Genomic DNA, 24,976 nt, shown 5'->3' on the forward strand with positions numbered 1-24,976 from the left:
CATGCACCTTGAGTACAGGGTGCATTCACTCAGCAGGAGGTCTGGGATTATTGTCTGGTTTGGGAAAGTTATAGCAAATTCTTTGGTAGGGAAACAAAACCAGATGTTGCCAGTATCTTCACTTCTCCTCTGCTCTTACATATTGGGAACAAAAGAGAAACTTAGAGTCCTTGTGCCATCTGACTGTCAGGATCAGCTTCTTGGTGGAAGAATTGAGTGCTCTTCCCATGAAGAGAAGGCAGCTGTACCTCTCACAATGATAAGGGGGTTTTGAGCCTCGGTGTTGCTTGGTTTTAACATCTGTCCTTGGCTGTTAGCTGAAACCTGTGCCAAGAGACACAGCACTGATGACACCGAGGGGTTAAACCTTAGTATTTCTCTGTTCCAAGTACGGGGTTTGGGGCAAAGATTAAAATGAGACCAGGAGCCCAGGGCAGAAAGGGCTGGTGACATGTGCTGAGCAGGCCCACACCACAGCTGCAATAGTGCCAAACTTTTACCACTAGCCTAGGAAAAGCCATACCCCTGCCTTCGCTGCCAGAACACTGTACCTAACAGGAGAACTGCTTCAAAAGAGAGTCAGAAAACTACTTGTCGCTTAAGCCACCAAGCAAATTGAAGCTCTGCAGAGAGCATTTTTCCTTTAGCAGAAAAGCAGCCATGTGGCATTCTGCTCCACACCCTAGTTTTGGTAACTGCACTAAAATAAAGGGGGTAATGGCAGAAAATGTGTGAAGCTGTCCCTCATGCAATCCCTCTGTTTTGTCAAGATCCAAAAATCAATCTTAGCATAGAGTTTATTCAAGAAATATTTAAAGCAAGTAACCTCAAACCCACAGACTAAAATCATAATAGGAGCAAGATGATGCAAGTGTACAAGATGTAGGCATTGGCTATTTAAATGCTTCCTGCTGTAGATTTCACTTCCATATAATTCCAAAGATAAAATCTAATGTAGAAAGAAAAAGCAATGTAATGCCTCACATTTCAAGCCCACTGGAATAAAGGAACTGGGATAAAAGCAAACTTACTATTCCATAAACAACCTGATTAATATACATTGTAAAATTCATAACATTATAAGCAGTTATAATCACTGAATTAAGCAAACTATATAGACGATAACATTAGTCTAAAACCAAAATTTCCATAATAATATCAGGTTTCCTGTTTAGAACAGACTTTTTCATCTTAACAAAAAATGTATTTTGAATTACCTTTTCAAGCAATGGACGTTTCACCTAGCTTCAGGACAATAGCCTATTCTTAAATTTATTACTGTTTAACTTTAAGGAACACCTAGGAATAGTGAACTGAATAAGTAACAGTCTGGCATTAGGATATCTGGTCTGGCCTCCAAGTGCTCCCCTATTTGCTGTCCTGTGTTTTTTGTCTTGTTAGATATACATTAACCTGTTAGACTGACCTTTGCTTCCCTCCCAGTCCCTACAACACATTACAATTCTTTAAAAAGACATCTTGGGAGAGACTGCTTTTTGGTAATCCTCCTCAGTTGAGCTCTACAGACTGGTCTGGCATGCATTGTGTACCTGCATCTGTCATGAAAATTTGATGACAAATCATCTGTTTCCTGACAGAGAGGCTGCACTGACTTCAAGTTCCCACAAAATGTTTTTGTCCACCAGGAAGAAAAACATTTCTCTATTGCAGTGATCATTTTCAAACTTCAATCCTCCATTTGATTTAGTCTGTATTATCATTTATTTGTATTATAATTTTTCTGGATCAATTAAAGCCTGTTGTAAAATGCATCTTCTCTATCATCTTTTGGGAAAATGTAAAGAGACCGGAACTAATGAAAGGAATGAAAGCAAATGTTTCACAGTAACAATGCTGTTTTCAGAGGGTGAGAAATGAAGATCCTTTTTAAGGCTGACCTACCCCAGTTTGTTTAAAACTAAGCTGAACTTGAACTGATAAACTACTCTTTTGAGATTAACCTGAATAGTGTACATTCAGTAAAACACTGTAAATGTAAACATACCTGAATTGGAGTCAAACTTTGTTTCTGACCTGAAAAAGAAAATAAAAAGATCATAAGTTACAAGAACTGCTTTATGCCATAAAAGCCATTTGTCAAACTGATCCCTCCAGCAAATACCATCTTTAATCAGACTGTCTAACTCTGTACATTAACATTTAATGCATTCAAAGGCATTTGAACCCAAATAATGACTATTATCTTTAATATTTTACTGTTTTATATGCTGTAGTTACAAAGAAAATATTTTGAAAGGCAGATCACTAAATGAAGAAAATAAAAATTTGAATTAGGATTAAATTATATACTGTGAATCATAGCATACAGTTGTTTGTATGAATTAAATAGTTTCCATTCATTTTCATTTTTGAAAAGTCATTAGGAGGATTTAATTCATTCATGGATGTTTCCGATCTATTTTTGAAGCAAATACCGTTTCATTAATGTCATATGTATTGTATCCAATGATCTGTACTTAATTGTGCAACATCCTAGGAGGTTTTTGTTTGTGTGTGTCTTCAATTTACTCATTCTGCACATAGGAGTAAGTGGTTTGATTTTCTTAAAAGTGGAAAGTGGGGGGTGGGAGAGAGGAAGGGAGCCAGACCCAAATTTTAACTTGTTTTAAAGTCTTTGCAAAAAGACAATGATGTGTGCATTATGCACCATTAGCTTTGGTCGTGCACTGCAGATTTTTCTCTCCCTAACAAGTAGTGTTTTCTTCTAAGGGCTTAGCACTTAGCAAATGAACCCTATAACCTGTATATTTAATAAAAGGAAGAAAAAATTAGCCCTTGTGGGAACATCATGTTTCAGATATCGGTTAATAATACTTGTAAATGTAGAAGCCTTTGAAGGTCTCAATTCAGCTGTGGGAAAACTTAAGTTGGGTAATTACTCAAGATGCTGCTGATGTGCTGTCAAGCAGAATTAACCCTACGACTAGGGCTATCTACACAATCTGCTACAAGACAGCATTGTCTATATTGAGCTCTCAAACCAATTAACAGGCATGTTCCAATCAGATTTATATCGCCCACTACAATCAGTTGCACACATGGCCATGGCTGTCACAGCAGGACACAAGGTCTGACCAGCAGGAGACCTGTTAAAGCATGTTACGTTGGCAGCAAAATGCATTTCCCCAGAAATTCTAAGGAGGAAGCACAATGTTGGGTCCTTCTACATTGCATCAAGGAAGGGATGTATTTTTGGGAAGTTACAGTCCTTCTTTTTTCAGCAACAAATAACTGAAGCTCAAAAACTAACTGCAGATTTATTTTCAACTTTCATTTTATAAGCTTCTACATGCTGTTACATGCAGTCTATATTTTTATATAACTCGTATTGTAATTATATACCAAATATCTATGCTACAGCAAATAAATATAAAATCAATTATAATTTGAAAAATTAACAGGTTCACACTATTAAAGTCATCAGAAAGGAAACAACTCTCTTCTCCCATCCTGCTCATTCTGCACCTTCCTCCAGTGCTCACAATATTTTGTCTTAAATATAACTCTCGGGAGATGAAAAGGTGAGAGGGAAAAGACATATTTTCATAATTTATATTTTTAGTACCACCAAAAGCACTGAACAAAGAAAGCACGTTGCTGACATGCCTTCACAAATATCAGCAGCAGTAACTTCCCAGGGCACCAGCCCGTGCTCAGTTTGGCAGTATAATTCAATTGGTATTTACACCACAGGATGAAGTCCCCACCCTGTGAAATGTGGTAACCTGGGGGAAATTCCACTGAGTTGGAATTAAAGCGACTTGGTGTTTTATTTACAATGTTCTCCTCAAGCTGCTGTATACCTGCATATGCTACTCTCTCTTGCTTATCACAGTATCAGCAGCACCTCACTACCTACATAGTCAGACACAATGTATGAATCGCACCCTCAGCGTCTGTTTATCTGCACAATCAACTTCTCGTTGCCTAAACTGTAGACACTCTCTATTAGTGGGTCAAAGAGAGCTCTTGCTTCTCAGCCTGAATGCCTTGTTATGGACATATGCACTGCAATTTGTGGCTTCAACACACTGGCCCAAGGGCCAAGGTGGCAGAGTGTGCATGGGGAGGAGGGTCACAGGGGTCACTGGGCACTGTAATTAGTACCAAAGCTCCAAACAGTCATAAATTACTGGACAACACATCAGAAAACTGATATGGGAGTGATAAATGAATCGAACTTTGTCTGGCAACAGCAGAATAGTTATGAAGGAAAACACAACATGGGAGGTAGTACTAGGAGCCATCAAGAGGAGGAGGGTCACCTGTGTTATGGTCACCATTTCCCCTTGGGAAAACCATGTAAAATTTAGGACACAATATTACAGAAACTGTTAGAGATCTTAATAAGGCACAGAAAAAGTGGAAGAAAATAATGAAGCATCTTTAGCATTGTAAATAAGCAACTAGTGGCAAATGTGAGAGAAACAGTCTGCAAGAACACAGTCACCTTGGCTACTTGAAGGAATGACAAAGCTTACAGCCATTTTAATGAAAGCAGCATTTTCCCTTCTTCCAGGATTTATATCTGCTTCTCAACAGCATGTTAGGCAAAATGTCAGAAACTAATTGTGCATAGGTGTTAAAAATGCTCAATTAAAATATGGTCATTAAATAGGAAAAAATTAAATACTGAAAGTACATTCCAAAGGGATGTTCTGCCACACACAAAAATATTCACTCTGACTCCTTTATACTTTTAAAGCTACATTAACTAGAAGGAAAAAACTCCTCAGTACATTGTTTGTTACCATAGCACATACTCTGATGTCCAACCTAAGCATCCTACCAGGCAAGATGCACATTACATAGCCAGGTCCTGACTGTACAAATTGTCTCTTATCAATTAGCACAACCAGAGGGGAGCACCCTAACACCATGCCCCACCCTCCCACCCCCAAATGAACACATAATAGCTTTCTGCATATTTTCTCTACTTCTGTCTCTTATAAAGGAGTATTCTGAAAGCCAGGTAATCATTCCTACATATCTTTGGAAAGGAGTCTATATGCATAAAGAGGAACAAGAGGGTATTTATAAAGTGCTATTCATTTCTAACTTCGATATGGCTCAAATACACACAACACATGGCAATACCAATGTCAAGTAGGCTCAGCTACCAACACACAATATGCAAGGAAATGGTGAGCTACTGGAAAGATTTAGCTAAGCACAATACTTGCAAAGGTGCCAGGAATAATTAAGTCAAACACAAACAATAGAATATATGATAGTCATTTTATCTGTACTGCAAAGAGGTGCAGGGTTTCTACCTGTTTTTTCTAAAAGACTTCATATACCAGATCTTCCAAGTACTAAGAAAGAGTGAGAAATGGAGTAATGATAATCATCATGTGTTTCTATAGTCTGAATTTTAAACTACTGCCTTACTAAGTATGACTAAACTGCAGCTGTTCAGTGCCACAAATTGCAGTGTCAACAGACACAGCAGAGCTGAAGTTAACACAGATCTGCTACTTGCCAGGGAAGCAGGCCTTTGTCAAAGAGAGAGGAAAGAGGACTTACTGCAGAATCTCTGCTGCTGTGTTACAACTGCCTTTCCTTTTACCTTTCATGATGAAGTATTTAACAGGTTTGTATAGGTTTTGTTGAGGGAACATAGGGAACAGCCTTTGGAAGTCCCACAACTCTCTCAGAAAGTACTCTGCAGTTCTGATCCTTGCATTTTAACATGGAAAAAGTAATTTATTCCTCTTGGCTTTACTAGGCCTTTGCATTAGCAGTTTATACCAGGCTGCTCCTTTGCAAGGCTGTGTTTCAAGTGTGCTAAACAGAACATTGGTAGGGGCAGACATTCAATATACTACTTCTCTCTGAAAAGGACCGATAAAGATCTGTTACAGTCATAAAGATGATGCATCATTGTAGGATCATATTTACAGGAAAATGGACATGTACTAAATGAACTAGCCTATAGTTAAAAAATATTCTAGTCCAGAGAGTTACCATGTTGTTTGTAATAGTATTAGTATTAATGATTGTACCATGTATACTTAAAGGACTTATGAACATGCTTGAGAATACTATAAATCATGTGAGAGTGCTTTGTTTTCTCTCCTTACACCTTTGGTATTTGATTTTCAAAGAATTTTATTCCATATTAGCATGGGCAGTTTGCTGAAGGGATGATGGTCTAGCAGGCTCCTGATGCAATCCAAGCCAGCCCACGTCCTGGTCCAGGTGACTGATCAGGATACAATCAATCCTCTCTCTCCCATGTTTGCCTCCCAGTGGTACAGAATATACCTAGCTGCAGTATCTGTGCTCCTGCTGCAGCACTGCTAGCAAGCTAAAGAAGGCCAGGACAGTAATGCTCAGTTGTGAACATATCCCTGGACACTGCACTGGCCCTTATCATGCTGATGAGAACCCTAGACAGGACCTAGACAAACTGCAGGCCAGGGACCATTCCCCAAAAGCAGAATGAACCAGGTCACTCGGTTTCAGAGTAAGGAATTGATGTTAAAAATGCAAGCCATGTCTGGTCACTTGACTCTAGGGCCAGAGAAGAGACTTTTGTCCAATTTGTTAAGTATAAACATAACCCTTCTGAAAATGTAAACCATTACTTGGAAAGCAGTCACTGATCATACTCATGAGGTGAAGCTCCAGGTAGCTTCTGGAAGCTCCTGAAAGTCAAGGTTCCAGAAAGAAAAATGCAGGAATATTCCAATGTAAAAATAAATACCTGATGTAACTACTTAGGAATTTGTAAGACCCCCACCATCAGGGAATTTGAGAAGTCCCCAAGCTTTAAGAACCAAGCAGAAAGAGCAAAGCTGGGCTTGTTGCTGTGTTGTGGCCAGGGGGACAGATCCTGTGGTGTCTCAGGCAGCAAAACTAGTAACAGATATTTCCCAGAGCTGGACATCCCCAATGCTTGTCGCTCTTCAACGCTCATGTGGATTCTCAGTTATAATACAACAATATATATTATTTACAATAATTTTATCTGCTATAATCTAGTAACATAGTTGAACTCTTGTTCAGACCTCTCCTCAAAGAGAGCATGAGTATGCTCTCTTTCCTGATTTTCTTACTGCTTTAAGGACTTAGTATCTTTGAGGTTTAATAACTACTTCCCTGGAAAATCTGGCTGAAATTGGCAAATAGATTAAATGATACAGTTTTATTATTACAGAAGGATTGACATAGAGTCAGCATTACACTGTATTAATTCCTTAACAAGCCTGGTTGAAGAAAAAAATTCACTATTGACAGATGATGTGATACATTCTGTTCTGCATACCGATGAAAAGCCAAATTCAAAATGAGCATTTTAACATCAGGGAATTATTTAGGTTGGACTATACTTTTAAGATCATTAAAGGTACAACCATTAATCAAGCACTGCCAAGTTCACCACTAAACTTTGTTTCTAAGTGCCACATCTACATGTCATTATATACCTCCAGTGATGGTGAAGAGAGTCTCTGGGTAAGTTCAGTCCAGAGAGACAGAATGTCTTTAATGTGAGAGCTAAAACCAGATAAATATAGAAATATATACCTTTTGCAGTCATAATCCATAACAATCTACCCTACCTGATTTTTACTTGAGGTACATATGTGCACATAGTAAATCATAAAGGAGGTTAAAACCAGCTGAAAATTACTTCTTCCAAGCAGAGTGACTGATGAACAGTCAATACAAAGCAGAGTAAATTTCAAACAAGGGAAAAATATATCAGACTTAAAAGTTTACAAATAATGCATTGTACTTTTACACTGAACACAGCAATGAAATTCATACTAGAATCAGTATCCATACATATGGTAAAGGACATGACCATAGTTTATTAAATTTGGAATAGATTGTCTCCTATGGCAGTAGCACGAGTCATGGATTTCACTCAGGTCCATTTTAACCTCCTGTTTCCATGGCTATGGACAGAATGGTATTTTTTGAATAACGTATAAGAAAGTGCCTTGAAAAATTAAAGTAGGCACAACCTTGCAAAAGCAGTTGGCCTTAGAAAACACTGAGGATTTGGGTGGCATCAGTGGCTCTTTGTGAACTGATATAGAAAAACACAACCGTGCTGTGGAGACTGTCCAGCCATGATAAATGTGGCTGACAAAAAATTAATACAAGTGTCTATGGTTGATAAGTATAAGGACTTTTTCTTTGGCTTATTAGTTGTCTGTCAGATCCAAGTTCTGCACTGAGACATGCTCCAGCCGCACCAGGTGAGGTCCAGTGAAGAGAAAGACATGAAAAAACACCCTAGAGAAAGGTGGGGGCAGCAGGGCTCCCTCTTTTAGCATAAGCCTACAGCTAGATTGGAGTAAGTGTAACACAAAACTGCGTAAGGACCGGCTTGCAGGAAAGGATATTCTTGAGATTAGTTTATTGGCTCTCTCATTTATTGCTTTTTTAGGCAGCTGTACTGGGATGTAGGAGACTGCATGGCGTGAAAGTTCAGAGATGGAATAATAAGATTCAATAGCATGATTATGCATTTTATGTGTGAGGCACCTTTGATTGTGGAAAAAGTTAAAGCATGTCCTCCATAAAGCTTGGGAGGTTTCTCATAACACTAGTACAAGTAGGTAGATGAAGAGATGTGACATTCCTAATTGTTTCTTTTATCTTCCTTGTGATAGAGACAAAGTTCTATTTTAAAGACTTACCAAAAAACAGGTCTTTCATCTGGAGTGTAAAATTCATATGTTCCCTGACCTCATGTGTCACATGGTAATGAAACAACATAAATCAGAAATGTTAAAAGTTGAAGTTTGTTAATATTACTGCTGAAGCTCCAGTCTCTTTCCTAGTTAAACTGACAGGTCCATAGTCCAAATATATATATTTACAGATTACAACGACTAAAGACAAAAAAATTAATGGACATCAATGAGAAACAAATGTAAATGCAAGTTTCAGATAACTATTTGGAAATTACAAAAAGAAACCACCAAAAAAATTCCACACCATCACAAAAATTGCTCACATTTTAAATGAGCAAATAGACTTTCTTTGTATTGTACTACTATCTTACTCCTAAGGAAATACTTCAGTAATTTACATTTTGTGGTGAAAATGTTAAAAGCGTGTATTTTGCATTCTCTTATCTATGTTTCCTTCTCACTCTTTTTTAGCTGTCTGGGCTGAATCAGTGACCAAGATTCAGAAATCTATCTTCACTGGTTGAGGAAGACATCATATACTGATATTTTGAGGTCAATAAACAAAAGAAGAGGGACTCCTACTGGCTTCTGCATTTTTTCCCACAGTTGTCAGCCACTTCAGAAAAACTGGCTGAATTAGATGTAGGCCAGAGGTAGCAAGACTTCATAAGGCAACACAAAGACTTTGGGGGGACTGAGTTAAGGCCAGTCTACTCTCAGGACACAATAGGTCAGGTGTTTTCTTCAGGTGCCCACTGGCCTGAGAATTATTAAAATTAAAAAATAACTTTCCTCTTTCTCTCTTTCCTCCCATAAAATCCACAGGAGTCTCAAAGAGAATCTGAAAACAGAGACATTTCCATATAACTCATTTTAAAAAGAGAAATCCAACTCATTAACTCAAGACTATGCCAGAACAAACTGTACACTTGAGATAATCACAGATAAGTCTCATATTGCAATTTTTTCCCCATCATAAAACTATTTTGAAGGCAACTGAAAACTAGTTCACATTAATGTATGAATACTACTGCTGTCCAAAACTCACCCCACAAAAAACCCCTACTCTTTCTCCATCAGATGATAGAAAGGAAGCCAGTCTTGAAGGTAGAAGGTGAAATCCCAACTCCATTGTATTCATTTGCTAAATATGAATTTGCTTCAACAGAGCCAGGATCTCCCCACAAAAGATTTAGCTATAGTAAGCAGTGGAATGTCTAAGCAGCAGAGTAGAAAAATGAGTTATGGAGAGTTTGGATCCGTACTTTGCACCCGCAAGCCAAGGACCATAGTAACATATGACATGAGACTATTGTCTTGGCTATGTCTGTAACCATCAGATTTTCAACCCAAAAGATTCACATTATTACCAGTTTCTGCAGGTAGTCCTTCTGACAGAGGAATCAAACATTACAGAGATGAGGTGCTTCTTTCATTCACAGACAGTCTCCTGAGGACAACTATCACTACCACATCTGGTGATTCTAGAACTACATCAATTGTATTTTTCTTTAACCTATTACTGGCACAATATTCTGTACTATTAGTGCTATCCTGACCATCCTGCCTCATGCTCTTTTAAAGGTACCTCTTTAAGTACAAGGGACTAAGTTAGGTTGAACTGAGGGGGAAAAAAGAAAAAAATTAAATTCTTCATCAGAATGAACACAAGCAGCCAGAAATAAAAAAAGCACATAAACAACAACTGAATCTGTGCAGAACAATGCAGTGATCAAGGGAATTCAATCAGCACTGCTTCTAGCATCAAATTTAGGGCTATAATTCCCACAGTACTTCTAAAGAGTATTTTTAAACCAGTTCTCCATGTGTGCTAATTTGGATGAATAGAAATTCAATAAGTAATGAAATTTTACACAGTTTTGTTTTCTTAACTGCTTGAATTCTAAGAAAAATGCATCTACTTTTTTCTCCATCACAAACTAAAATGCTGTATGTAAAATTCAGCATTGCCACCTGGTATCTCTTAAAGCTACCTGTAAGTAATTCTAACAGACAAACCTCAGTATTGGTTGACACAGTGAAAGACTGTTACAATTACTCGGCAGAGCTGCATATAGAAAAAAAAATTACTAATTTTTTTTCCTGTCATACTTCCTCTTTTACCTGAATGTCATCTTCCTATCTTATTTATCCTAATTTTTTATATTTGCTATAAGATTAATTTTACTACAGCATTATTTACATTGCTTCTTTTGTATTCCTTAAAAGGCAGAATGACTTTACCATTCTGTGATTTTATGAAATGACCTTATACAATTATGTATGAAATATATACAAGATTATACATAACCTAAGAGACAGAAATCTCGAAACTATATTTAGCATACTCACTTGAATAAAGGAGTTCCACAAACAACACATTTGTATATTCCTTGAGCTTTATGGTGTGTGTACTCCCCCTCAAAGGCACTGGGAAAACAACAACACCACATTTTAAAATTAAATAAAGGAATTCCTTTTTTTAAAATTTTTAAAGTAGCTGAGTTTTTAGAAAAATGTTATAGAAGAAGCCCACGATTTCTAAGTTGGCAGATGTTTTTTATTAAAGGAAGCAAATAAAGCAGGCTCAGGAAAAGGGGAATGTCCTCGTTAGTGTGCCTCGGATGTTACGCATCATGCAAAAGGAAGCAAATTGTCCCATAGTTCAAAGGCTGGAACAACAACAAAACCAAAAAGGATAAAACAGAAGTCTTCCCCTATCTGGCAAGTGAAATGTCAAGTCTTGGTAAACACGGATTGTTTGGCATGTAGCTCAACCTGCCGCACATCGCTGTGTCCATGTCTGGGCCGCGTGCAGGGCTCGGTGGCTGCAGTGGAGAGAGGTGTGAGGCGCTGCAGAGCTGTGGTGCTGGGTCAGGCCAACGCCGGCTGCCTGGGCGGCACAGACATTGTAGCTGAAAATGAAATAATTGGTCCAGGATTTCAAGCTGTGCACACCTTATATTTTCAGTTGAAAAGCAATATTCCAGCTTTAAGGGAATATTTTTCTAAGTTAACAATCTAAAAGGCTAGGAGGTCATTCACCTAATACGAATCAGCTGCGCTAGCCCAACAAAAAGCCTATGTGCTCAGCAGCTTGTTTTTATTATCCTTTCACCCTTTTTATGAGGTCCAATTTTTTTTATAAACAGGATTTTTAAGAATGACCTAATCTCCGATTGTTTGTGTGCATTAAATCACGTTGTTGGTCTCGTACACAAGAGCACGGAGGGCTGGGGGGAGGCAAGGCAGGTTTCCCAGCAAAGGCAATCATCCCCCTGCCCTGCCAGGGCTACGGCAGGATGGAGAGGGCTGGGGTGGAGAGGGGGACTGTCCCCACCAGCCTCTCTGGCACGTTCAGCCACCAAATTCAGCGCTGTCAGGAAGAGGTTTGCCTATTAACCAGGACCCCACGTGCAGCGGGGAGTCCTTTCAGCTCATGAATGAAAACAAGCAGTTACATCATTAGTACGTTTAGAGCAGAGGTAAAGCCAGGGCCTTGCGCCAAGCTCAGTGGTATAAATTAGACAACAAAAAATGGCTGGGCCTTGGCAAGTTACCTTTGGCTGGAATCAGCTGAGAGAGAGAGACTTTATTCACTAAAAACAATCTTGGAAGTCTGTCCTTTTTTTTCCCCTCCAGGACTTAAGGCTGGGTTCCAGCGACTAAAGCCATGAGAGGGCAGTTATTGAAAATTTTTGACATTCCAACCACAAATGAGCCAATAAATACCTTCTCCACATGTGCTTCAAAAAGAAATTGGAGTGGGGTGGAAAAGAACTAAATTATGCTACCTTCTTTCTGCAGCCAAAACGTCTATACTTACAATGGCCACCTTCAAAACTCCAGCCTCCTGGCACAGGGCCATCTCCCTCGTGGTTCTGCTTACTGCGATGTCTTCCAAAAAAAGTGTACCTAAACCACTATTACTTCCACACGTTTTGTAGTAAACTAAAAACAGACTCTAACTATGAGCCTGGTGACTTTATAAGACATGTAGTGTTCATTAAAAGAAAAAGTCACACAAGACCCTTGGCGCTGGCCCCCCTGTTGCAGATGCTTGTTTTTGCAGTAGTGTTAATTTGTAGGGGTTAGTAAACAAGTGTAGAAATCTTGGAAGAAGAAGAAAACAACCAACAAAACTTGGTAGGGAAGGTGAGGAAACAGCAGTAAGAGGAGGGGTGGAAAAGAAAGATGCCTGTGTTTTTAGATCTGAGTTTTTTTCATCCTGCCTTACCTTTCAGTCCCCTTCTCCTGAGTGACATGGTACTGCAGGGGTGTCAGCCGCTTCCTCAGCTCTTCCTGGGAAAAGACCACCTTACAGTCCTTTTTATCCCTACATGACCCTGCAAAAGGAGAGGATATGGGAGAACGAGCCTTTTTAGCTTAAATCCTGAATAATTGCTTTGGCAGACAGCCACAGTATAGCTTCTGCATTCACTTGTCAATGACCAGGCTGGTCCCTAATGCACAAAGAATGGCTCAGCTGAACTGCAGCTGATTATTTATTCAAATATAAGTATAGAAAAGAATTTTTATGGAGAGCCAGGTGATTCCACTGGAGCAGTGACAATGTGCTACAGCCAAAGCCCTTTGGTGTGTTATACACTAAGTTGTTGCACACACAATCATTCACAAGAAAGTACCATTTTTCGACCATTAAAAAAAGATCTGCAAAAATCCCAACTACAGCTGAAACATTCTTTACAAGACATCTATATTGGAGACTTATGGTAATGGGCATATGATGTTTAGCCACAACATCTGGCAATTTCAGTACCCTTAAAAGTAGCTGAAAAACAATTCTAACCTTCAGAATTACAGTAAGGTTAATTTAATTTCTAGTTGCATCCTCAAACCTTTTCCCTGTTAAAAAAGTAGCTTTTTTCGTTTTTCACCATTGAACCACTAGAATAGGAGTCCTAAGGAGTAATTTCTTTATGCACAAAGCTGTACAAGGTTCAACTTGTTGTAAAATTTGTTGCAAAGGAGGGTTGCTGTTGAAATTGCCCTCCTCTGAAAATCCAATCTTAACACTTAGTTCACACAGAAAATCCAAGGAGTACATAAGGATTACTGTAAAAAATAGATATTTGCATAGTGCAAAAATCCACACTGTGAAAGCAAAAAATAACAATAAGGTTACTTCTGGGTATGAAAATTCCCAAAGTAATAACATAAATTGCAAAATATTCAGGTAACTTTGATAAGCATTGGCAAAAACTAGCTGACAAAATGCAGCAGGGAAAAAGCACTCTAATTATGACAGTAATTAAAATATGGTGCAATAAGAAATAAACACTCCCGATGAAAATATTTTTTGCTAGAAATGTATATACACTCATAAAAAGACCAATTGTGTTCCCAAAGTAGAGGCAACAGAGCTACCCATCTGTATGTCATTTAGTACAGGAGAGGCAATGGCAGGTTTAAATTACATGGTATTGGATTGCAATTTCCTAACATTGGATGCTTTTCTGCTTTTTTACCTTGAGTCATTACTAAGGAGCGTTCATAAAAAGTAGCTTAGAGCACAGATGCTTGCAAATCATTTAAGAAAAGATGTTTCTTTCTTCCTCCCCCTCTTCTTTTCTCAATTTTTTAATGTGTGGGGGTGGGTGAATAGGGGAGAGAGAAAAAGAATAATGCTGTTGGTCACTACCAACTAACCCTAGGAAGTATTTTCAGGAAGAAAAAAGTAAAATTGAAAACATCTGATTGAAGTAAATAGTGCAAACATAAAAAGCTTTACTAGTGAAAGAAAAGTATTGAAAAGCGACTTTATTTCATAGATTAGAAATTACTTTTGATCTAAACATTCTTAAAAACAGATTGTTTTCCACTCTGACCCATCTCATTAGCTGTGCTGCAGAGTCTTCGTTTTAATGGCAAGCTTTGAAAGAGCACTGCTGTATGCCTTTGTTAGCTTCAATCTTATTTGGGAGAGGGATAAAGATTTCATTCCAGGTCTCTTTGTTTGTCTTTCAAGAACCACTAAAGCAGTATTCACACAAATTTTGCAGGAATGTGCCCTGTGCCATAGCTTACAAATTATTTGGTTTTGGTGCACTTAAAGGTCACCTTCCAAATTAGCAAAATTTTCCTACATCCTGGCTTTTCAACCTTAAATGTAAATATTGTTTTCTAACTGTAAGTGAGGTTTGTTCTTTATAACATTTGGTTGCTTATTTAAGGATGTCAAACTCTGGAGGTTTTTATTCTCCAAATGTGCAGGACTCTAGGACTAATAAGTCTTTCAAAGTATAGCTAACAGAGAAAGGAAGCATATGCATTATATAAATAGCTATTGTTATCTTGCATTACGCAGCTCAGAAAGAAACTGAGAGACAGTCTTTTCTCTACAATTTCAGTTTAAAAAGTAGTCTAGAGAGCAACAAAGAATCTTACAAACCAACATCTTTCAATTTTTAAAATATCTACCATAATTTTAAAAAGTAAATTAATTTGCTCCATAACTGCTGCTGCTGCAAAAAGGCAAACTAAGCATAACTTCACTTTGAAAAAAGAAAAAATGCTGACTGTTTTTTAAAATAGTCAGTATGCCCCCTTTACATTCCTTAAATAATTTTTAATCTTATTTACAAATTTAATGTTCTCCAATCTATGGGTTTACTATATGCATAATAAAAGTTCTAGATGCCACATGATCCACAACAATGATCAGAAGTAGGAAGCGTGTTAAAAAAAAGATCTTTTGTATGCCTTGTTTTAATAATTAACCATATGTTTTATAATACAAGCAATTATTTATGTCTGCAGGGGAATTTTGCCAAACTACACTGAGGTAAAATGCAGCCAACCCCAATAAAGGATTCTCCAAGTTTGTAATTTGAGTATCGATCAAAAAAAAGTTGCACTACAAATTATAAAGAAAATCCCTTGGTCCAGTCTTCAGCATTCAAAAATGGGCCTATTTAATTAATTGTACTTACAATTTAACTGCTGGCAACAAACAGATAGCTCAGTAAATGGATCACACTATTTCCCTATTGCCGTGGAGGCAAGGAGGTAAAGCAAGACTCATCCCTGACTGCAGAGCATATAGGGGTATTTTATCTGAAATGGGGATAGCCTACAAGCTTCTATAAAAATGCAATTAATCATAGAAAATACTAGATGAGATTCTAGGAATACATTCCATCAATTAGGAAAAAAATTACATGCAAGAGGGACAAAAGTGCATAATTTTTGGTAAAAGAGCATTTCCTTCTGGCTTTGCAGCTGCTCCTTCATGACATGAGATGACTGTCACATTCAAGGCAACTGTTTGTATCCTGGGAGGGGACAACATAAAGCTAAACAAAGATGCCCAATATAAGAAAAACTGCCACTAGTAATGGAGCTGTTAACCAAGCTAATTATTAAACTAGAGAATAAATGGGCAGGCTGACCACCTTCCTCCATCTGGTTCTCCATAGATGGGATGAGGTTTGGGCTCTGGAAAGGGTCCATACAGGCAACAAAATGCTTCAGCAGCTTAGCCATAAAGGCAGGCTCAGAGTTCACTGGCAAATCACACAGTTTGAGGCAAATGAGAGAAAAGGTTATCAGTTCTACAAACAGCATTATATCAGTGTGGTTACTGATTAAAGGTGAGGCTAAATTAAATGCAGTATGAGAATAAGAGAGCCTGGATTCATAGGATCTATATTGGCACTCTTGTTCCTTGGAGATGGTGCTCTCAGCAATGACTTTTAGAAAAGGCCAGGACAGCTATGTTCTGAACTCCAGTTAGATGCAGCTGTTAAGAGGTAAACTGCCTGCAAAGACAGACAAAATCCCCTTTGATCCACTGCAGGATTGGAGGCAAGATGAAATCTCTCTAATCAGCACCCCATGGTGCCTTCTTTGGGGTTGGCACTACTAAGAAAAGCAGTGTTCAGGCAGCTCCCTCAGCCCTCTGGCAGCAGCTACAGCAGCGCTAAAGGCACTTATGAACTTAAGATCCTGGAGCAGGATGGAAGGCTTTGTGAGGAAAAGACCAGACTCACAAATCTTGATGAAAAAAAAAAAAAAACCCCAAAAAACCCCAAACCAAACCAAACAACAACAACAACAACAACAACAACAACAAAAACACAACAAAAAACCCCAAACAAACAAAAAAAAAACAAACAAAAAAACCCCCACACACAAAAAAAAAACTGAGAAGGGTGAAACAAACGTCAACAGAAACTCTTCTTGGAGACTTCACAGTATTCTTGTGTTTAGGAATGGGATTTTTTTTTCTGAAAAGCAAGAGAAGGCATGCTGCCATTTACTATTCACCTGCAGACTGTGGGCATTTCAGAGTTCAGCTCTGAAGTCTGCTGTACAAATTAAGTGAACAGAAGATATTTTCTGAGTGTTGACCAGATAATGAAGACATTAAGCATCTCACCTCAATATAAGTTCCAAATGACTTTTCAAACCTGTGGTTCATAACATTCCTTCCTTATAAGCAATCACAAGAAAATCAGCAACAAGATATGTTCAGACAGATGGACACAAGTTAGCAGACCATTACTCCTCAACTCAGCCCCTCACCTGTTCCAACACACTAGAGGTTGGTGATTAGTGTCTGACATGCCCTGAAATGTGGTGGCATTTTGCCTGATAGCTTTCCTATATCAAACACTCTTTTGAACCAGTCTAACAATTTTTTCTTGTGTTTTGTTGGTTCCTATCACTGAAATTAACTCAATATTTCAACTGCATGGAAGATACAACATCCATTTTCACTCTTCTATCTATGCTTATATTCCACTAGCATTAATTGACATTATGGTCATGCACTGAACACATACCACTTAGACTTCCTGAACTAAATACAGCAAGATCAAATGTTCCAGCAGAGCACAGCCATATAATAAATCAGGCTTCTAGTTTTCAATACTATTTCTTTTAATATAACCAAGCAGTTTTTTAGGGGCCTTACAATACCTTTTATTTTTCATATCCCACCCCAGCCCCAATCCTGCAATGCGACCTGTGTAGGCAGATCATTGAAAATATGCATAGCTACTTAAGGGTCTATGACTGTGCATGAGACTACAGGATCTGGCTCTAAGTACACATCTTTTGCTTCCCAAAGTCTGTCCTATTATAAGTGAGTCAGACCTTGGTAGATTGATGGTAAAATACCTCAAACTGATATTAAGAGGAATTCCACAAAGTTAAAAAATATTTGCATACATTTCTTTAAATAAATATCCTTACATATACTATTGCTAACACTTAGTATTTTTAAAAGTGGAATCTCGCATTTCTTTTTACTTCAGATTTCATTTCACAGTTTATGCCTCTTGTTGCCAGTTTTGCCTCACTGTCTGATTAAGAAAAGGCAAACTCACAACTCTCTCTCACATATTTTAATTTCTGTTTAATTTCTTCTCTGCAGCCTCTAGTCTTCAGCCTCAGAATGCTGCAGTGTTCTCTCACTGCAAAAAAGCCAGGAACTGCTATCTAGTTTAAAGAAGAACAACTCTTGAGAACGGTTACATTGCCAACAGTTCTATTGACTTGTATTTGGAAAACACAGTTTTATAAAACCTGTATTTGACATGATAGTTCTTTTTATAATCCCCTCACAAGCCATTTCAAATTACCTTAGCCTGCTGGTGACTAGGATAAATGTTGCAAAAGAAACTGAAACTTCAGTTTCAGAACTTCCTCTGAAATGTTTGGAGGTCAGGTTTAAGTAAAATTCAAACTTCATCATGAAAAAACCCCTGTAAATGTTTTACACATTGAAAAACAGATCTGTGGTTCCTTTGCCTTCTTGCTGTAGGTAGCTAACTCCCACCTGCTGTTGAAATACCATTTGCAGTTTCATGCAAGCATTAGAAGTAATGGAGCGAAGACCATTTCCACTATATTGTGCGTTAAAAATCCAAAAGTCAGGTACCAGAACAGCAGTTTGAATTTTGGGTCAAATTCCAGGTTCTATCTTGAAAGAACACCACCCAAAAACTAACTGTCTTTAAAAAAAATTATTTGCTTAACACCAGGAGGGTCAGATGGTCACTAGGGAAGGGCAAGCCCCTTCTCTGTAAATTTGCAAACTTCCCATACAGTCAAGTAACAGAGCTGTCACATTTTTTTTTCCTCCTGGTAATCAGCACAGCTCTTGTTTAATAAAAAAAATTAAAAACCAAACCAAAACAAACAAACAAACAAAAAAACCCCACAAAAATGACCCAACTGCCAGCTAATGCATCTCTATGCACTTGTTTTCTCTCCACAGAAAGTGGTACTGGGATCCCAGCAGACAGGCCCATACAGGCAGCATCTGTTGTTTCCACAGGTCTGCAAACCTGCTTGCAGTAAGTTACACTAAGGCAGCCATGCAAGCCAAAGAGTCATTCCCTGGAAAAGAAATCTAAAGCTGCCTCTCCTCCCTGTGAATGTAAAAAACATTTAACAAAAGAATGAATTTTTGCTTAGTGGGAAAGGGGGAAAGAAAATCAGCTCCTTTTGTCCTCTCCAGGCATGTCTACTTTACTTCCATGTCTGACATCAATGAAATAAATGTCACTACCAGACACAATCTTGGTCTCACAACCTTTCCAAATTATAACGACTGAGAGGAGTCCACCACTACCCTGCATTAGCTGGTGGAGATGAAGGCAGCTTCCTCTGCAGCTTTTTGAGCTGTCATCTTCACTACTGTTGCAGCAACAACAGCATGTAGCTGCTCAACAGAGGTTGGTGAATAGAAGAACCTTCAATTAGGTGGAGCAAAAGCTCATTATGTTATAAACTGCCACATTTGTTATCGTTTCTGCTGAGATGACCAAAGACAGAGTGCACAGGGCAGCTGACCTATTTGCCTTACTCTTGGATGCAAACCAGGCAAGACAAGATCAAGATCTATTGGTACAGCCGTGGAGGGGGGAATATTTATAATGATGGATTTCTCTTCCTCTCCCCCCAACAGATAAAGAGGCTTTTGTTTTGCTGATATTATCCTAGCACCTTTCACTGGCACTACATTTGTTTAAATTAAAAACAAGAAAGATAGAGACACTGAACACTCTTTATCTGGTCAGTAGATTTCTGACAGAATCAATAAAAGGGTGCCCAACATATGGAAAAGCATTTTATTAACAGTGGGATCAAGGTGAATTTAGTAAGAGTGCTTTATGCTACCTTTTGCATTTAAAATATTTCAGTAAGTCATCAAAATAAGTTTATTCATACAGCTTTAATAAAGGTTTAACCCTGCAGCAGAAACAATTAAAAAGTCAGCATTTTCCAGCAGTGGTGTGTAGCTTATTTTGGCATTCAGGCTGTTGCTAAATCCTCCTGCTGCTTCCTCTACAATAGTGATGTGTGGCCTGTGAAATGAGCACTGGATTTCAAGACTCAAGGTGCCGCAATCTGTACTTGGGATGGGGGTGGAGGAAAGGAGAGAGCTGGGGGAAGGTCTTTCCTCTCCTCCAATTCTCTATAACAGCCCAGTCTAACCCTCTGAAAAACTTGATCAGTCTCCAGCTGTGGAGGTTAAGGAACACTTTTGCAAAAGCACTGCTTCCTCTGTGGCCTTTCATGCCACTTCTCCAAGCACTGAGGGACATGCCTAGCATGAAGACAGGTACTGCTGGGACACTCTGCTCCAGTTCATGCTCTGCTATGACACCACAGAAAACACTGTACCCCTCTCCCCTCTCAATCTGCTTCAGGACTAAAGATAGAGGAACAGTCAAAAAGGGCTGTAACTGCCAACTTCATTACCTAATGGGCCTTCTGGAATTCCTTATGTTTAGTTAAAATTCAGCCATGCCTTATGGGTCGAGAATTTGGGGTCAAGCCCTGTAAAAGGGTTTTAAGAGGATTTGGTGAAAACTTTCCGTGCTCTGCTGTCCTTGGGACTCCCTGACCTGGGCCAGAGCATTGATGAGGGAGTTCTTACCCACAGTGCACAAAGCTGCCAGCACCAGACCTGGGCTGCCAGCACCTCCCGTTCCACAAGAACCTCTTCTCCAGACAGAGCAGAGGGCACCTTTGTACCCTAGCCATGCATCCCTACCCAGCACACTTCTTCTGAAGGAAATCACAGAGATACATATTTAGCTTGTAACTAAGAACAATTTCCCCTTCTTAGCATTCTCAGGGGCACAACTTGTCTCTACTCATTTATCTACTTATTTATCATGATCTATGCTGTAGCAACCTACAGTTAACCTAGCAGCTAAGGTATGGTAATGTTGGACCCTCTAGTGCCTGATTCCCAGTCCACACTCTAGACCTATTCAAGGTTCCATTAAATTCCAAGCTTGTAAATTCCCTATGTGATCATCTCCTCCATTGTTTTCCAACGCACTTTTACTGGCTTTAGGGCTCACATTCACTTCTTGCACATTTTCTTGCTTGTCTTCCCTCAGCTCAGCAATATAGAAAACCCTTTCTGTGTGCTGTCGTCTCTCCTTCACATCACATGCTCCTCAGAGAAAAGACAAAGCCAGGCGTTTCTTTTAATTGAAGGGGAAAATGTGAAGGCAGTCCTTAAAGGACTTCTTAGTCCTCCTGTTAGACACTCCAATAACTAAAAAAGGAAACTTTTCATGAGAAACTTTAAAACCCAGAAACACCCTGAAAATTCATCTTTTCTGTACCCAACTAAGCAGAAAATACACTAAGCCTGAGCTGAAGAAGGCTCAGGAATGGAACACAGGAAATTTATGAACTCCTAGAATTAAAACATTCCTGCAAGAAGGGTGGAAATGGTTCTGGTGGATCTTTTATGAGAGCAGGAAGGGAATGAAAACAACCTTAAAAGATCCATCAGGGTATACATTAATGGACTGTCTTTGTGCATGATCTGGGAGCACAAGAAATGTCTCATCATCCCAGTGCTTCTCAGTGCAAGAATCACTGAGGAGCCTCCCCCCACGTGGGCCAGGGACAAGCACCATCTGTCTCCTGAGCAGACGAGGAAGAGTACGAAACCACCAGAATAAAGATTTAAAAAAGAAAAAGAGCACAAACTCTAGGGGACGTAACAGAAGGCTTCTTGTCTTCTTTATGATCCCAGGTTTGGCAAGTATCAGACATTTTTAAGAGTACTACACCAAAAGAGATATCTACTAATAAATTTCATCTTAAAATGTATTAAGTAAGGCATTCTAGCCTGAATACTATTGTACAAAAGGAACATTTGTAAACACACTACAACATCAAATGTACTCCCATTAAGACAGTTATATATAATTTTTAAAACTCATTTTAAAGCCAATCCAAAAATATGATAATGTTACACTCTATTATGATAATGTAGTGTTCTACTATCATATTACTAAAAGCCAAACATATACACAGGCATTTATTTAATAATGATACATGAATGGTTTCACATGCTATTTACTAATGAGATCACACAGTGAATATTTTCCACTCTTTTCAACAGTCTTCCTCATAACTGCTGGAAGGCAGTAAACTAGGTATTTGCGAGACTCTTTTCTAAATTTAGAAATCTATTTTTGATCCAAATTGATATTTTCATTTTTTAAAATTTAGCTGGATACAAATGAATTTTAATTTTTGCCCCCCAGCCAGTTCTGAGGAACAAATACATTCATCTGAGACCTTGTAAAGCACACTTAAAAGCAGAGCAAATTTTTATGTTCAAGATATATATAAACCCCAGAAAATATGAATGTATAATGAGAACACTGACAGGCATTTAACCATAGGTGTATGGATGGTTTATGCTATACAATATCAGTCTTACTTTTATTTTCTTTTGGACCATGTGAACAGACTTCTGGAGTAGTACATCTCTGGTGATACACATTACGGAAAACTATGGGGAAGTTATAATATACATTATAGAAATTATATCTCTGAACATAGAAACAGACAATATGAAATGTTTAGTCATACTCAAGTCACATAAAGTTTGACAGCAACTACTGTACTTCAAACCCACAAGACTAAAGTCTTTACTAGACTTTCAGTTGTTAAAGCCATAGCTGGCAAGCAGTATGCACACAGATATTTCATTAACATGAGCAGTTTGAGAGTTCAGAGGAACAAATGCATACAAATAATTCATGTATGCAAATGTTTTCAAGATCTGCTCCTAAAAGTAATTCTTTATGTTAACAGATTACTGCTAAAAATCCAATTGTGAGACCCAGTAATTTTTTGTTCACTATTAATTTCAATTTTATGAAAAGACATTATGTTAGAACTTAGAATTAACAAAGATTTAGTAAAAGAATGAGAAACCATACTACAGATATTTACTTAATAAAGACTTACACCATATGCCCAACACCATCTTCATACAGATGCATTGTAGTTTAATCTAATGCTAGAAAAGTACAGTTTCCTACTAGTAGTTATTTTAGTAATTAAACACTACACAACAATTTGATATTACCTAGGACTTTATTATATGGAAAAAACCCCCAACCCTAAGTCTACCCCTATAATTTTTTCATCATTACTTTTACTTAATTTTACAAGCACCATAATTTTCTTTGATCCACAGGAGAGGAAAATCCAATTTATCACATGCAAAAAATGTGATGTAAGCAGCACAACATTCAAAGTGTTAAAGAAATAAAGGGTCTTTTTAAGAAATGAGAACCCATAATAATTAAAAGACACAGCAAAGCAATATAAGTTATCTTTCTAGGTTATAGCTTGGTGGTCTGCTTCAGAAAACATATGTACATGGAATCTGCATAATCAGTACTTGTATCAGTTGCTTCTTAGTATGCATAAAGCAGATGAAGTAGTTTTTATACTAAAAGTTTGGTGGGGATTGTTGTGGTTTTTTTAAAAAGAGTTAATTTCTGTGAATTAAATCCTGGCAGGTACTGAGTGTATCCTACATTTCCAAAGAAATTCAGAACATTCAACTCTAATAAAGTGGGCTCAAGGAGCAACACTTCTCTGTCACACAATGGAGCTGCAGTCATCACTGACAATGAAGAAGCCTTGAACCAATCTGATGGTAGTTTGCATACGGGCAAAGATTTTGCTTTTTTCCCAGTATTCTTGCTTTTCTTAAAATACTTGTAAATGTTCCTAAGTTCTCAGAGTGTACTTTCTGAATGAATGACTCCTAGACGGGAAGCTTTTTATATAGTCCTGGGCGTGCAGAACGGCAAATGCCTAGTGCCATCTACTGGGAGCTCCTGAACCTGCTCAGACTTGCCATCTTGCCTACAAAATATGCTAAGGGCAAACAGTGCACTAGGTGTGCACACATTGAAACGTTTAGTCCTAACTTCAGACCAAAAAAAAAATTTTTAAAAATACAATTTGGAAGAATAGATCCACACTTCAGGTGCTAATATATAAACAGAAAAAGAACAAGTAAAAACATTTCACCAGTACAAGTGAAACTCACAAGTGCTTACAAAATAGTAGCTCAAAGAAGGGACAGGTCATCTCTATTCTAAGATGCATCCCAATAGTATTTAATTAATTTAATGGGGAGGGGAATGAGAAAAAAAAACCCCTCTTGTTTCCGATCTGCAACTATACATTAAATAGAAATTATATATTGCCTTGTGTTACTTTGTTCCTTACAGTAAGGACAGAGGTACCATTCCAAGCATAGAAATTGAAACAATACTTTCATTCAAGTCCTTGTCCAGCAAGTATTTAACTGCATAGTGTTTAAAACATTGTTTGAAAGCCCAGTTCACTGCTCTGATGGCACTTTGCTTCCTTACTCTGAGCATGGGTTCCAGAAGGTTAAAAAGTCTCATTCCATATTGAATTTGCCACTGAATTAAAAGGTGGCCAAGCTCCACACAGTCCCAGACTTGGTGGACACATGGCATGGTGGTATGGTTACAGGACTGCAATTCACACAGAACTGGATGGTGGGAAAAGTACTAGCTCAAAGTGTTATGTTATAAAAACTCAGGAGAACTTGGGTGTTTTCTGCATATTCAGAAGCCAAAGTCACAGGGCATTGTGGCATTAAAGCAGATGTTGGTTCAACATTTCCTTCCCATGTTTTATTGGATACATGCTATGCCATTTACTTGCAACCCCTTAAATACACCACAGAAAAAAAAAAAAAAAAAACAAACCAAAGGCAAATCAAGCCTATATTAAATTTTAAGCATCTGGAGAATTTAGATTACTCTTAAAATATGTGATATATGTGATTGTATATTATTCCACTGTTAGCAGATGAATTTGGGCTTATTAGATATAAATATCTCTCTCTATATATCTCTATAAAGTAGTCAGTCAGTGGAACTCAATCTACTAATGGTCCCACAGTTAGGGATATAAGGGATGGGAATAAACTGTAGTGTTAACTTTGTATTCCA

The 24,976-nt window shown here is 38.1% G+C and overlaps 1 protein-coding gene across 3 annotated transcripts in view; it reads right to left on the minus strand.

Annotated features, from left to right (window-relative positions):
- Positions 1 to 24,976, minus strand: part of MSRB3 (methionine sulfoxide reductase B3) — an 82,045-nt gene that overhangs the window by 32,594 nt on the left and 24,475 nt on the right. For all 3 annotated transcript variants that reach the window (XM_030960564.1, XM_030960562.1, XM_030960563.1), the window contains exons 3-5: positions 12,910 to 13,018; positions 11,025 to 11,102; positions 2,006 to 2,034 (exon numbers count right to left, since the gene is read on the minus strand). In XM_030960564.1, the coding sequence (XP_030816424.1) occupies positions 2,006 to 2,034; positions 11,025 to 11,102; positions 12,910 to 13,018 (216 nt within the window). The remainder of the gene's footprint in view (positions 1 to 2,005; positions 2,035 to 11,024; positions 11,103 to 12,909; positions 13,019 to 24,976) is intronic.

Source organism: Camarhynchus parvulus, chromosome 1A (assembly GCF_901933205.1).
Source record: "Camarhynchus parvulus chromosome 1A, STF_HiC, whole genome shotgun sequence".
Taxonomy (NCBI): domain Eukaryota; kingdom Metazoa; phylum Chordata; class Aves; order Passeriformes; family Thraupidae; genus Camarhynchus; species Camarhynchus parvulus.